The sequence below is a fragment of the Protopterus annectens genome, chromosome 2.part0 (assembly GCF_019279795.1).
Source record: "Protopterus annectens isolate FY-2018-M chromosome 2.part0, PAN1.0, whole genome shotgun sequence".
NCBI lineage: Eukaryota > Metazoa > Chordata > Ceratodontiformes > Protopteridae > Protopterus > Protopterus annectens.
In genome coordinates this window covers 1,717,485,259-1,717,502,273 of record NC_056728.1, presented here as the reverse complement: position 1 = coordinate 1,717,502,273, position 17,015 = coordinate 1,717,485,259, and the positions used below count along the sequence as shown (strand labels likewise).

The 17,015-nt window shown below is 42.3% G+C and overlaps 1 protein-coding gene across 2 annotated transcripts in view; it reads right to left on the bottom strand.

The window, feature by feature from the left end:
* Positions 1-17,015, bottom strand: part of TMEM240 (transmembrane protein 240) — a 1,090,807-nt gene that overhangs the window by 499,980 nt on the left and 573,812 nt on the right. For both annotated transcript variants that reach the window (XM_044061765.1, XM_044061764.1), the window contains exon 3: positions 7,502-7,710. In XM_044061765.1, the coding sequence (XP_043917700.1) occupies positions 7,502-7,710 (209 nt within the window). The remainder of the gene's footprint in view (positions 1-7,501; positions 7,711-17,015) is intronic.

Here is a 17,015-nt window from a genome sequence, read left to right as displayed (position 1 = left end):
TCAAATCCCTGCCTGGTTTATACGCTTAACAGTAGATCAACAAGAAGGGTTTCCACTCCATCAGCCCCCAGATGTGGTGCAATGTAGAGAGTATTGTATACAATGTGTCTGCGTACCATCCAGGCAGTTTTCTTAGTTCCCTCATCTGGCACAGTTTCAAATTATACCAGCAATTTGTGTGGGTTGACGTCCCTCAGGGTCATCTTTTTGGTGATGTCAGATATGCCCAGGAGCTATGGTTCATGACAGTGACAAGAAAGCCACACAGCATTGGCAAGATGCAATAAAACACCACATTGTCACAGGTCTACAACATTATTCAGTATATGTAAAAGTCCACTGTTGTACAAACGGAGCCAAAGCAGGAAAGTCTCAATTAAAACCTATATTTATTTCTCAGTAAAACCAGTAAATAAAACGGGATGAGCGCACTTTCGCTAATACAGCTTCATCAGATCCATACAAAAAAATCACCATTATAACATATATATATATATATATATATATATATATATATATATATATATATATATATATATAACCAAATTCAAATAATTTTGACTAGCCATGCTCTGTATCAGATATCATATAACCATGCAACACAGCAGTGAGGTCAGGGCACAACTGTCGTCATATGCATAGCTGGGGAGGGGAAGAGTGACAAGGATCAGCAATAGGCACAGTTGGTGGTGGGGTTAACTGAGAATGTGGAGGGGAGGACTGAGGAGCCTGGTATTATGTGTAGGGAGTGGTAGTGCTTTCTGACAAGGGGTGATGTGCAGCATTACTACATGATTATGCGTGTGTGCATGCATGTGTGTGTGTGTGTGTGTGTGTGTGTGTGTGTGTGTGTGTGTGTGTGTGTGTGTGTGTGTGTGTGTGTGTGTGTGTGTGTCTGTGTGTGTGTGTGTGTGTGTGTGTGTGTGTGTGTGTCTGTATGGATAGGACCTCAGGTAGGAAGGAGGATGAATGTGAATGTCCACAGCCAAGGGTGCATCCTCTCTTAAGAAGAACACTAGCACCAACACCTGCTGGACACTGTGAAAGCAAAATAAGAGACTGCAACTTCCTTGCCCTACCATGTGCCGAACCGCCATGTACTCCATCTGTATGAGTGCCCATGGCATGGTTCACCAGGCTTCATACTACAAGGTGGTGTTGAGGAGGTACCAGTACATGAGCATGACCTCTCATCCTGTGGGGTATTTCCACAGTGGAGGTATATGGGGGTAACCACATGAATGGTGTTGGCCTTGACACATGGACACAAATGGAAACAGGGAGGCAGAGATGGCACACAGATATCCATCATTGAAAACATGTGATCCAGAAACTGAAAATCCTCTTGTATTTATTCAAGTAGGGCACAAATTACACCAACCATCACTGCCATACTGGTGGTAGTATCTGGGTGTGCCGGGATAAGTGCACTATGTATTCATTGTTTAATCTCCATTGTGACATCCATGTCAGTTAATAACAAGGAGGTATGGCAGATACAGACACCAGCCTGCTGCTCCTGACTTCTGACATGTGCTCTTTAGAGGTGCAGTTTTCAACTGAAGGAATGTCTATAAGCAGAAGACAAGGATGCTCCATGAGCAGGGGTGACAGACATGGCCTGTCCTTCCATGAGCTCAAAAGATGTAGGGGTGGGTTCCATAGACAAGAGAGCTGTGTCACTGGACATGGGCAGCAGAGTGCTATTGTTGACACTAGTACTGTACTATCAAACTGTGATACCATAAGGTCACCATCATCTTTAGTGTCTTATGCAGATCTGATATAAGGTACTTCCTGCCCCCTGTTACTTGGCAGAGGACCCTATTGCCATAGCACCTGTGAAAGAAGGTATATACATGTTGATGTGTAGCATTACTAATATGTGAAAATGTCACCATCCTGTGATGCACCAGCTGTACTGACAACAGCTAAGCAAAGGATACAAACAAACATATATTGCATGGTAAGCCTTTATTCATGCACCCCAGATAAGTCTATAGTGGATATATGGCAGTATCAAACATTTCTGAGTTTATGGCATATGTACGCCCCTAAACTGTATTAGGTAATACCAACCTAGTGCATCCCCAGTGCTGGATGGTACCTGGGATGGTACCTTCCTTTCAGCTCCAATATCTAGGATGTCACCAGATATCAAGGTCCTTTCTGTGTCCCCAGACAGGGACAACAGGAGCTCCTCTGTGGTGGTCAGGATGATCTGCAATGGCTGGCCTCCACCTATTGCCAGCCTCCCAGTATAATGGTGTGGGACTTCTTGCAGCCATCCAGGATCATGTCGATGACCTTGTTATATACTTGGTGGGCTGCCTGTTGTCACTACTGATAGCACTCATGTCCAACCCCAGATCATGACACAGATGGTCAAGGAAAGCCCAGTCTCTCTTATGTGTTTCTAGTCTCACTATATGTACTCACAAGCAACGTGCACAGACGTTTGCAGCTCTTCCAGGCAGAACATCTCTAGGCATTTCCTTCCCTTAGCTTCCATGTCTAAACCTATAAACATGAACATGCTGCGGGGGTTGGTGAGTGGACACATCATTTGTACAGCAATAGTTGTAGTGTTAACACACCCATGTGGCAGCTGTGTCTCTGTTAGATGCCACACCTACTACACCCAAATATCACAGCACAGGTTCCCATAAAATTCCAATATGGCAGCATCGGGATGTACTGTCTTGTGACACACACCCTGTTAGCAGTCTATCCACACCTGTGCCCAACAAAACATGGCCATCACATGATCTACATATTCACCACTTCTCAGTATCTGTTGTCTCGCATGCTGTTTCCACCTCACCTTATTCACAACATTCCATATCTTATCCACAGAGAGTGCAGATCGCAACTCAGTCATCTCCATCTGAACTGCATACCAGGGGTAATTGTGCACCTCCTACAGCCAACACATTTGTGAGCTGCTGCTAACTGTACCTGAGCCCTTTTCTCAAGCATCCATCTTTGCAGCCCTATCTGTGTTCATCATGGATATGTCAGCAGGTGGCTATGGCCCCCCAAACAAGTTTTACATTTAATCAAGTCAGTCTCCACATCTGCCCTTGGTCTATGTACTTTCACTCCATTAGATGTTGCACACTCTTGTAATCTGTGGAGCACAGTGGCTATTTACTGCAAAGGTCAATCTCATACCCCCTGTACCCTCCCTGTCAGCAGGTAGATGTGTAGCAACCATCCTCCTCCAACAGCAGAAGATTACTACTGTTATCGAGTAATTCACTCACTTTTCTCTGTCTTGGGTATCCTTACTGCAGCTGCTTTATAATGGTTCTGTCATCTTTAGTCTTAATACAAGATACAGAAACAGTTACATTTGCCATTCTTGAGAAATTAAGTGCAATGAGCACTGCAATAACAGCGGCTGTTGTTATCATGCAGTTTTGAGGCAACTATGCCAATAAGGTCATTCAGGATAGATGTCAATGAATTTTAAACTGAACATAGTGCATACCAGCCATAGACTGCACAATGAGGTTTGCACCTGCCCATACACATGGACTGAAAACTACAAAGTGTAATATGCCCGCACGGGCTCTTCAGTGACCTCTATATGGCCGTGAATTTCTTAAGCAACCTAGCAGCTCCGAGGGGTGCTGTGTCACAAAAGCATGGACACTGACATAGGCTGTATGGGACTCATACCTTTTGACTAGCACTCCTCCCAACACCACCACTGAAAGATATTTCATAAAACAAAACTTTATGGTGGCACTGGTCTCCACTGTCCTGCCATGCTGCCTGTTGATGTGGGTTGTATGATGCCCACAACATGCATTGGTGCAAATTTGCTGCCATTTACCTCTAGACTGCAACTTGTAAAGTGGCCATGGCCATGAATTCTGGGAAAGTGACTGTGGAAGGTCTCCTATGTGGTGCATTTAGGGAACTAGCATCTGGGAGCTCCTGCTGGGGTGCCCCTCTGAGAGTTTGTAGGAGAAAGCGGATGCCTGTTACCACCTTGCCAAGGTAGTGAATGATGCCAAAGGTATTACCTGTTCTGGGGAGCAGTGCCAGCACTGACACAGTCACCTAAAGAGGAACTTCTTAGTCAATGGAAAGAGTAGGCTTGGGACAGAAATCCAAAGTTCTATACTGACAGGTTGTTACTTGTACTTAGTTACCCACTAGTGTACAGACATATGCAAAACTTGTTGACCATGGACTTCATTCTTTCTTTCTTTCTTTTTTTCTGTTTTTAATCTCCTGGTGAGATAGATAATAATAATAGGCTGACTTGCCTGAGGTACCCTAGCAAGATTATCCAGGCCATCATGTTATGGATATGCCATTGATGTTATACTTAGATATATGTTAGAAGCATGCTTCACTGTCCATTTTTGCATTGAGTTAATTATTCTAACCATTGAATATACCTTTGATTTGTATTATTTGTCACATACACCATGTGTTACTTATGTCACCTGGCAGGAGGTGGAAGGCCAGATGATGACCCTGGTTGACCGACAGTGGAGCACCCATAATGGCAGCCTGGACTGTGACATCGTTTGACTGGGAGAGTTACACAGTTACTTGGTCCTGATCAGTAGACCAAGAGTGACTGGGAACAGCTATCAGAGCAATCATGAAGGTGACTGATTTTAATTTTGAGTGAAACTTGGGAAGGCAGAGATGTCTTTTAAATGTGTTGATATGAAAGAGCATATTTTAAGGGTGAGGATGTAAAAGGCATGGAATATTCTGCATGGCACTGAACAGCATGGCAGTTGGCTACCATCCATCAGCCCCTAGGGAATAACATACTGTTAACTACACAATGGCAACCAAAACACAATACACTGACCATACAAAAAGGTACTACATCATGGGTTTCCCTGTCTTTGAGAGTCACTTCCTTCTCCAATTGGTAGCCTTTTCCTCTCCATCACCCATCTGTCTGTAGTTCTCCTTTGTAATCCTCCCTATTTGTGCCAGCCTCACCCCTGTTGGTCTATGTCTATGTTTTGTTTGTTTTACCCTTTTTTTCCTGCCCATACCATCTCCGTGCTACCTGTACCCTGTATCCCTTTTAGAAATATGACAAAAAAAATAGGCATCTGTCCCTCCAAGAAAATACCCTTGCTTCCTCACTGGCATACCACTTTTCTTTTCTCCTTGTCCTTCTGTGTGTTCCTGTGCTTGCTTTTCCCCCTTTCTGACTATCATATACTCCCATTTCCTACCCATTTATTGTAAAATAATAATAAGGACTTTGCTGTGTAGCCCTTACTATTGCTCTCAGCTGTGTATGTGGTGTTGTGTCATTGTGCATTTGAGCACACATTGTCACAAGCATACTATGTACACAGTATTGAGTTCATGTGGTTACATGGCTACTGTCACTGTGCTAGTCATTATGTGACCTGCTGAGCTTTCAGCAGTGAATTTCCTAATTAGTCTCTCACTGTCTCTCAGCATTCCTCCTACTGAATAATTAATCGGCTTCAGAATGCATGGAGCTGCTTTGTGCTGTTTTATCTTTATGCAGTTGTGTAAACAGCTTTTTCTAAAATTAGCACCATATTTGTACCACACTGCTATTTGGGTGTTCTTTATGATTTGGAACACTACCAAACAGTAATTTGTTTCCATTTTAGATTCTCATCAGAAGAAATCTTAGTTTATTCTCACTAACATGAGTGTGTGTTATCCATTTGCAGAATATTTTTATTATTTTTGTAAATAATGTTTTTAATAACATCAAAATCCACAGTGTTTTAAAAATATAGGTGGGGCATTAATCTGCATCAGCCAACTGGCTACAAAAAAATGTGGGAATATTTGTAATAAACCATGGACTTTGTTTTTATTTAGCATTCTTCATTGTCTTTAAATCTTATTTTGATCCCACCAGTATTAAATGTCTATTTGTCCATGTAGAATATTCCATGGCTTTTCCATCCTCACCCTTCAAATATGCTGTTTCATGCCAGCTCATTTAAAAAACATCTCTGCCTTCCCAAGTTTTATTCAAAATTAAAGTCCTTTCTATAAAAATAAGCCAAAATGTAAATGATTCCATAACAATGATGTCACATAATCCCATTCTTCAAGCCACAGTTTCTGCATAAATTTGTACTTCTCAAACATCTGCATGTGATGTATATAGTGTACTAAGGACCTGCTGTAGTAGTCTGCTCTGCATGTATACAGTGCGTGTAGGATCTGTTACAGCAATACATTTTCTATACAGGCTGTTGTCATTTAAACACTTCAGCTTCTAACAGCTCATACATATCTTGCTTAATCAATATTATGTACTTCTTTTATATTATGTATTATTGTTTGTATTACCCTCATTGTATCCCCAGACTGTTTGAAAATGACCAGCACTGTTTGCCAATCAAAAAATAAAATAAATAAAATTATATTTAATAAAATGGCATAAAAACATTATTATTCAAAGAAGCCATAAGGTGAAAATGTATGTATTTGCTACCAAAAAAAAAAACCTTCATTGGCTCAAGTAGATTTTTTTTTTTTTTACGAATAAAATATTTGCAACGCATACAGTCACCGTCTGCATTACGGTACACTCCGGGCATGCAATAAGTCCATAGTTATTCATATGGAAAACTGTGACCAAAAACATAGACAAATGACCTTGCCATCCATCCAGTAATGAGAATTCAATAATAACAGCTATATGTGCTTGTGTTTCACTTTCCTGTTTTTAACCTTTAATGACAATAAAGCAACTGTCCTACTTCTTGCCTTGGTAGCCCACTGGCCCTAACAGCAAATGTTAAATAATTAAACTGCTAATAAAGAATTTATTTTTCAACACCTCTCTTTGTGAGGCAACATATTCATGATGCAAGACAAGGTAATTAAAATGAATAAAGCAGCATTCCAGTCACTAACAGAAACATAACTGAGTACTTAGAAGATCATTAAGAACCCAAAATGTATGAAGTGATAACTCACAGATAACTTCTCTGCAGTACAAAAGCATAATGAAAGAACTGGTGGAAAACTAAAATGGTTTCATATATCGGCAAATGGCAGACGTCAAAGTGTGTGTGAAAAAAACAGCATCTATATTTGTTTACCAATTACTCTCTGTCTTCTATGTACATTAAAAATGATGGCATAATTCAGGGATATTCGTTGATGTTTCTTTGGAGACTTTCCGATTACATTTTGGAAGTCCTGGAGACAGTAATTAAACAGGTAAACATTTAAGATAGATCATTCCAGATACTAATCTGATAGTGTTCTGTGCTTGTGTAGTAGTAACAAGAAATCTGAAGTCTGTACAATTTGGATTTATTGACGATTTTAATGGTCCTTGAGACAGTTTGCAATGTACTACAAAATACAGCAGCAGCAAGTATTCTTTATTTATAAAAAAAATGTTTACCTTGACAAATAGCTATATTTTGAGCTCTGAATGCACTAAGTGATTGATGCCCCTTTTTTGGTGGCGAGAAGTGATGTCAGCATTGGAAAATTGACTTACCATACCGCCTGCTTGTTCTCCAAGCTCTGACAGCATAATGGAGTACTCCATCCATCCAAACCAAAAACCAGCTGATACAAAAGCCCAGCAAAAGTCCCAACATCAGATCTATCTCCTGCTTAGTAACATTGTCCGTCACAAAGTAATTCTCTGAGGAGTCGACCACAGATTGATCACCATCATATGGTATAACGTAATGGATGTGATGCCTGTAAGGAGAGACAGAGAAAAGGCATTACTGTCACTGCGTTTTCATGAAAAACAGTCTATTTCTTAGTTTCATTTTTACTGTTTTCCACCAACCCTGCATATTATCTTTTTATACTAATCTATGTTTTTATTTAATTAAATTGTTTTACCAGCTTATCACTAAGTATTTTTTTTTCAAATTCTGGTTTCAGTAAGAGTGCCAATGGTTCTGTTACAATTATGTCATTTTATTACATATAATTATATGAAACTCCCTGACAAGACTTCTTCATTACAAGACTTCAGAGGTAAAACTTCTGGTTAAATTCCAAGTGAGCAGTGAGCTAGAGAATTTAGGTTCTGTTTGAAGCATGCACTTCTTTTATGTTGTGCACCTAGAACTGTATGCACTTATTTTATGCTGTGCACCTGGAACTGGAACAGGAGCTTTAACTGCAAAAGCTTCCAACTGATAGAGCAATTTCTTTGAGCTTTAGGCTCAGGGAGTGCTCTGATCAGAGGGACAGCTAGGGTGGGGCAAGGAGGCAGCTGCTCCAGGTGCAAAGTGTTAATGGGCAATACCGACAGATGCTGACTAGTATTCAGTGCATTACGACTATCAGAAATGAATGCCAATATTTTGTTTGTGGTCTGAATTAAAGCAAGCAGTTTCCTACAGTTTAAAATGAAAAGGAGTTTTTTTTTTTTTGCATTTGCAGTCTGACCTGAAGCTCTTTAGTACTCATTTTGTGGCATAAACTGTAGCAACTGCTACAAATGAAGGAGCTTTTTTTCTCTAGAAATTAAAATTGAGGGGGTGTCAGATCAGGGGACAGCACTAAGCACCAGAATAGACAGCTAAACATCTGATGTTAATGCAATTTCTCCTTACCCCCAGAGCCAGATCATGGTCAAATGGCACCCTAAGCAGGGTAATGGATCAGGAGCCCCGCCCACACAAACAGCAGCCCCCTAGCCCACTTCCCCACAGCCATTCTGGTGTCTCATTACTTGGCTATTTCTCCCCAGTTACTATAAAACTATTGATACCTGTCAGTCTACATAATGTTTTCTTCCATACTTCTACAGTTATTACAGATATTTACATTTAATTGAAAACTTTTATTTCAAATTTTATAGCACAAACACTGATAGACATTTGCTAAACCAAACAACACAGTGTCACAATGAAAACAGACTTAGCTTCATTGAAACAGCATTGAGACCCGCAATCAAAAAATGCATCTGGCCAGTGGCAGATAACTTTGGGCTGTTTTCAAACCACAGGAGCCTTGCACATATTTTTAGGAGAATTCATACAGACATGCATGTGTTCTTTGATTAACCATCCTGATTGTATTAAATTATATTCCTTCTATAATACAATATAATGCAACACAACATGTTAGATTGTGTTGTAAATTTGTAGTTTTGAACATTTTTCCAGTAAGCAATGAAAACAAATGTATGAACCAATAACAAAACTGCACATTTCAGAACATTTCAACCATAAAAGACCACTCAGACTTCCATCATTACAGTCCACTAGTATCAGTCAATATACACAATCTCTGCACACATAAAAGTCATCTAAATATTTCCACATTAGACAGATCTGTAACTAATGAAGAGGTTGCTGCTAGCAAACAACTTAATACTTCAGTGTTTCATCAACAAATTCAGTGTTCCTAGGTAATGAATTTCTTGCCTGTTCCATTAAAAAAGTGCTAAGTTATTAGTATTACAATAGGGAATGGATGACAAACCAACAACACATTCATAGTTACTAGACATCTCATCCAAAGGAAGACTCACTCAGGACTCCACCCCCCCCCCTTAAAGTATAACACAGTATGCTGGAGTAGAGCCCACACCCTTCTGCATCAAAAGCAAATATGCTACTTGCTGTGCTACTAACACTGCTTTCAAATTCTATCGCACAAATGACAACCATTAGCGAAACAAAACAGCTGCATACTGAAAACAGACTTAACAAGGGAAGAAGTAAACCTCTCTTCCTTGAAGCTCACTATTCCTTAGAAATGTAATGAGGCTCACAATTCCTTGAAAATCCACTGAAACCTCACAATTCCTTGAAAATGTACTGAAACATTCAATTCCTTGAAAATACACTGAGGTAGTTGGTGTAGAGGATTCAGACTCCTGTCTCCTGTAACCAAGATGCAGGGTTAGAGCCAGAGTAAATTTTCTAACCTACCTTCCCTAACTAGAGCACTACACACACACACACACACACACACACACACACACACACACACACACACATATACACACACACACACATGCACACTCTTGTATGCAGATTTGCAAACATACATAAATATATATATATATATATATATATATATATATATATATATATATATATATATATACATTGGATATAAAAAGTGTACAAGCCCTCGTTAAAACGCCAGGTTTTTGTGAGATACAAAAATGAGACCACAATAAATAATTTCAAAACTTTTCCCACCTTTAATGTGACCTATAACCTTTACAATTCAAATGAAAAACAAACAAATCTGTTAGGGGAAAAAGTATAAACAATAAAAAACATACAGTAAGCTGGCCACATAAGTGTTCACACCCTTAAACTAATACTTTGTTAAAGCACCTTTTGATTTAATTACAGCATTCAGTCTTTTGGGGTAGGAGTCTATCTAGCATGGCACATCTTGACTTGGCAGTATTTGCCCACTCTTCCCTGCAAAAGTGCTCCAAATCTGTCAAATTGCAAGGGCATCTCTTTTGCACAGTCCTCTTCAGGTCAACCCACAGATTTTCTATTGGATTTAGGTCTGAGCTCTAGCTTGGCCATTCCAAAACTAATTTTTTTCTGAGGAAGCCATTTTTTTGTTGGTTTGGATGTATGCTTGGGGTCATTGCTGTGTCGAAAGGTGAAATTCCTCTTCATCTTTAGCTTTCTAGTAGACACCTGAAGGTTTTGAGCCAAAAGTGACAGATATTTGGAATTGTGGTCAAAAGGTTCAGCCTTGGTCTCATCAGACCATAACACATTTTCTCATATGCTTTTGGAGACTTGATGTATAGTTTTGCAAATTTTAGCCAGGCCTAGATGTCTTTCTGTGTAAGAAAAGGCTTCCGTCTTGCAACCCTACCCCATAGTCCAGACATATGGAGAATACGGGAGATTGTTGTCACATGTAGTACACAACCAGTACTTGCCAGAAATTCCTACAGCTCCTTCAGTGTTGCTGTAGGTCTCTTGGCAGCCTCCCTGACCAGTTTTCATCTTATCTTTTCATCAGTTTTGGAGGGACGTCCAATTCTTTGCAACATCACTATTGTCCCATATTTTCTCCACTTTTTGATGACTGTCTTCACTGTGTTCCATGGTATATCCAATGTTGTGGAAATTTTTTTACCCTTCTCCTGACTGATACCTTTTAACAATGAGATCCTTTTGATGTTTTGTAAGCTGTCTGTGAACCATGGCTTATGCTATAGCAGGTAACTGAGTAAATGTCAGGAAAATCCTACTAGGACAGCTGAACTTTATTTGGAGTTAATCAGAGTCTCTTTAATTGATGACAGGTATTTACCCAAGAAGACTGAATGCTGAAATTAAATCAAAAGGTGCATCAACAAAGTATTAGTTTAAGGGTGTGCACACTTATGCAACAACATTATTGTGCATATTTTATTGCTTATATTTTTCCCCTAACAGATTTGTTTTTTTTTTCAATTGAATTGGACAGGTTATAGCTCACATTAAAGGTGGGAAAAGTTTTGAAATGATTTATTGTGGTCTCATTTTTTTATATCTCAAAAACCTGGCATTTTAACAGGGGTGTGTACACTTTTTATATCCACTGTATATATACATACACACATACATATCATTGACTGTTAGCTAGCAATTCCTAAAAGTGCAATGCATTTAATATTCCACTTTAATCAAAGGAGAAAATGGATACTGCACTCCCCATTACACTACAGTGGGAAAATGTTAATTTCCTAGCCCCACTGTATCACAATCACCATATGGAATGTACATATAACCCCCTAGATCCTGCAAGACCTGCACGGCATGCAGGACTAGTGCAGGAGCTCCAGCAGGCAATATGTCTGCCATGCGATCCAGGAATAACCTGTAGGGGCGTGCATGAGCGCTCCTGCACTAGTCCTGCATGGACTCAGCCCCTGTATGCAAATTACCCCATTTGCAGGAGAAATCCATGCAAATGAGGTGAATTTGCGATCCAGGAAGCTGGAAACCAGACGTGCAGGACTAGTATAATCTGCAGAAATGTACTCCGCCAGTAACGGAGTGCATTTCTGCAAATTACAAAATGGAGCCATGACAGCCCCAAATAAAGGGGGGATATCATGTAGAAAGCATGCCATTGGCCAACTATAAGGCCATTGGCATGGAAAACACTTGCAAAAATAAAAAAAATCAACTTTTACGTTTTTTTAGCCGTTATCAGCTGTTTAAGCGTAGGGCACCGGCGTGCAAATGGGATCGGGGGGAAAATAAGTAAAAAACAAAATAAGCATTCTAACCAAAATCACTATTTTGCCATTATAATCAATGGCAGGCAGAAGACAACATGGCCAGTGAATAGTGGTTGCTAAGGGGGGAAGCTCAGCGTGAGACATGCAACTATGCATTATCAGGCAATCCTATGCAAATGAGGAGAATGATACTGAATCCCAGATTTCCCCTGCACGCTAGTCAGCATCCAACAGTGTAAGAGCAGGAATAGCTTGGTGCAAGCCTAGGAGTTAGCTGACATCATAGGGGGTGTGTCAGGCATACTGTAAGTGGATTTGGAGCCCTGTGGCTCGGGCTTGCTCCTAGCTTAGCAGAGCTAAGCAAGGGTGTGTGTCTGAGGCTGCCTAGCACTCTTTACATTGCCTAAGTGGGTGTGTACCAGGTTTTAAAGGAAAAAAAAAGTAAACCAGGAAACAGCAGCTCTGTACACATTTCAGCACTCTGCGCGGTGCTCCACCGGGCTTAAACAGGAAGGCAATGGGAAAGAAAAACAGCAGTAGGAAGGTAATGTAGGAGAACTGGCATAGCTGGAAGGTGAAATGTCTCAGAATCAGCCAATTACACAGGCAGCAGACCAACCCAGTCCAGAACACTACTATAAACTATGCAAACACCTTTCCCCCTGGTTTTTCCCATACTCTTCACCACAGGTATATACAAGCGGGGAACTTTTAACAAACAAAACAACAAAATGATAGGGGCTGCAGGAGCTATCATACAACAACATGTGGAAGAGGCTGAGGGTGGTGAGGATGAGAATGCTGTCGACCAACCCAGAGTGAGGAGATGGAGAAGAGTGTACAGACCCAGGGTAACCTACCAGGGGCTACATGAGCTGGAGATAGTGGAGCACTATAGGGTGGACAGGGACCTCCTACAGCAAATTGTTGAGCTGTGCCAGCCACGCCTGACACACAGAACTAACAGAGGGGAACCCATCCTAGTGGATACTAAGGTATGTGTAGGCCTAGGAATACTAGCCACAGGTACCTCCCAAAGCCCAACTGGGGATATCATGGGGATCTCACAGGCATCATCATCCGTAGTATTCCACCAGTTCCTGGATGCCATGTTAGCACATGCCGGTGAGCACGTATATTTCCTCAACACCCATGAGGTGTTGGCCAGCAATATGCATCTCTTCTACCATATAGCAGAATACCCTGAGGTGGTGGGTGCTATAGACTGAACGCACATATGCATCAAAGCACCACCTGGTGAGCAGGGTAGGGTCTACATCAACTGCAAGGGCTTCCCCTCCATCGACTGCCAAGTTGTGTGCGATGCCCAGGGCATTATAGTGAATGCGTGAGCTGGCTGCCCTGGAAGCTATCACAATTCCCACATCTAGCATCTGATGCAGCTGTACCAGAGATTTGCCAATGGGGACATCCCTTACAGTCACCTAGTGGGGGATGCTGGTTATGCACTTGAGCAGTGGCTGATGACACCCATCAGAAATGCACACACACCCAAACAAGAATGCCATAATGAGGCACACGCACAGACCAGAATCATAATAGAGCGTGTGTTTGGGATGCTCAAGTCACAGTTCCGGTGCCTGGACACATCCAGTGGAGCCTTGCAGTACTCACCATCTACATGTACCCAAATTGTCATCGTATGCGCCATGCTACACAATATGATCCTGCAGAAACAGCTGCAGCAGGAACAGCACGGGGCAGGGCCACGCAGCCACCCACCAATGCCAAGGCCTACACAGGCACAGAGTTACTCGGAGGAGGAACAACCTGAGTCTGCCCCAGTAGGCAGCTGGAGGCATGCCCAATATGCCATGGCCTTGGTAAAGAGGCAACGCATAGCACATACACTGACACAGTAGGGACCCAGGGAATGACACCACTCTCTGACTCGCACATACAGTAAAAGGGATGCCAAACATGACACTACCTGTGCTCAACCATGTATAGGGAGTGTAGTATGCACATCCGACATAGGCAGCCCTCAGCACCATCCTCAATACTGGCACACCCACAAGGTAAGTCACTCCCCTTACCGATTGCTGATTGGAGTAGTATGTGTAGTCACTTGTATCTATGATATGGATGTGAGCATGCAAGGGAATCGGGTGGCTGAATAGGATGGAAGCAGATAGTAGACACCTACAGTGGCACTATGTGATCTGTAACAAATACAGGTGTCACCATAGTAGCCAGTACTACACAGGGTGACAAAACCCACTGCAGGAAATGTGCTGGGCCACATGTGTGTCCATATGACTCACACATACCAGTCAGGGAGGTTCACATACCCAACGACAGTCTCAGCCAGCAGGTCAGGTATAGACAAACACAAACAAAGGCTGTGCTATGGCCTCTGAATGATGCCTATGGGTAACCCCCCATCAGGCCTACACAGACAGACTACATCAGATCAGGCAGTGGGATGTTAGTTCTGAAGGGAAGGAAGTCAGAAACTAATATGTAGGTCAATCAAATCTAAGACCTGTAGTACATTGATATGCCCCTAGTCAGCATGATAGGTTGGAATACAGAATGAAATGGAGTACCTGACATACCAGTACAGTCATAGCAAATGTGTACAAGTGTCAGATGTGCCTCCCCCCATCGTATGCAGAAATGTAGAAGCAGTCAGGTGTGCCCCCATCCTGTGTAGAAATGTAGAAACAGTCAGGTGTGCCCCCCCAATCCTGTGTAGAAATGTAGAAATAGTCTGGTGTGCCCCCTGCCATTTCTGTGTAGAAATGTAGAAGCAGTCAGGTGTGCCCCCCCCCATCCTATGTAGAAATGTAGTAACAGTCAGGTGTGCCCCCCAATCCTGTGTAGAAATGTAGAAACAGTCAGGTGTGCCCCCAATCCTATGTAGAGATGTAGAAATAGTCAGGTGTGCCCCCCCAATCCTGTGTAGAGATGTAGAAATAGTCAGGTGTGCCGCCCCCCCCCCAATTTTGTAGACATGTAGTAACATGTATGTGTAGGTATAATACCAGTGGAGCACTGATGCCCAGAGGTGGCCAAGATAGCAGGATAGATTGTAGCATTTGTACAATATGCAGGTATGTGTTTTGTTTGGTTGGTGTGTGTTTCATATTGTGTGAGAGTTGTCAGTATGTATGCATGTTGAGGTATGACCTGGTGGCCATTGCCCACTACTGCTGATGTCAGGGCCAAGTACTCACAACTGCAGTGCCAAAGACAATTCCCACCAGAATAACTCATGATAGCAGTAAGCCATTGTAAATGTATGGTGGCAATATGTGTCACCATCTGAAAGATTGACATGGCATGGCTGTTGGGCTAGATATACAAGCAGTACACAGGGGAAAGTAGCCCAGACATACAGTATATATTGTGTAACTGTGAAATGGACACACCCTTGGAATTGTACAAACAAGTATGCATCACATTATCTGGTCCTGTAGTAGGGGCTACTGGTGTTGTCTGCCTGAACACTTGCAGATCACAAAGGAGGTAGGACTGATGCATTGGGAAACAGCTGACGTACCTGCACATGCCAGCATAACTGGAATGCCCCATGCATATCTGTGTGTCAGATGCAAGTAGTGTCCATAGCACACATGCACCCACCTCACCCAAACACCACCCATAGGTACCTCTCTGGTCATATCCCTGCTGTGGGGAATGAGTACAATATGACCCTACCTGTACATGGCAATAATGAAAGAATGCAGTATGCAGTGCAGGTGTCCCATGCAGGTGTGTCCCTAGCCGTAGGTAGCACCCTGCCAGCATCCACACCACCTGATCAAGACTGACAGATGGTATTGGCATGAACACCTACCCTGTCACCCCAGGGGAATATACTGTATGGCGGTCTGAGACTGTAGGACTGACAGAATGCAAAGGCCTGCCATATCTGGCCCGCATCAACACCAAATGGCCCACAGGCCTCTGCCAAAGGCCTGTGTCTCACACGTACTACCAATGCATGTTATGTCATGGACACCCAAATAACAACATAACACACTCCACATAAGCCATACGCAAGGTCATGTGGACAAACCACAGTAATATGTCCACCATGGCCCATTGCATGAACTGTGGACCAACATCAAAACACAGCTGTGATGGAGTGATAACCTTAGAGAAAGTATCAGAGAATGTATGCATAATGTATGGAAGAGGATAGAATAACAGAGGGGGGTGTGGGAGCATAGACAGCATGAAATGTGCAAGGTCCGACACAAAGGTGTGTGCACACACTATCCCTGGCTGCAAACACATAAATGGGTGGTTACATACCTGACCATACACCACAATAGGGGTAATGTCCTGACTCATGGCCCCTGCCTCTGGGTAACCTGTGCGAATCTGTACAGCTGTGAGGTATTGCCACAGCAGGATAAGGCCATACTGTCACATCGATGGATGTGGAAGTATGGAATCCTCTGCCAGCACTGTAACAAGGTGCTGAACCAAATACACAGACACAGCAGCAAGTGTCTGCAGCTCCCCCTCCAGAATGGCATAACTTATCATAAATATGTAGGTGTCTGCCCACAATACCAGACACAGCTGCAGTCACCCTTGTCCCCCAAGACACCACTGTGAGCAAGAATGTCCACCTGACAGTACATGAGGACAGAAAAAAATCACAGTGTATAATAGTACACATGTCTGAATATCTCTGATAACAGCAGTACCATTTAGCTGAAGCAGCACAGGCACAATCACCTACAGGACACACTATCCCCTACACAGTTTGTCCCCACATTGTCAAATGATCAACGGATACCCTCCAGAAACAGTTTGCTACCTGTAGGTGTACAACACAAAGGTCTGC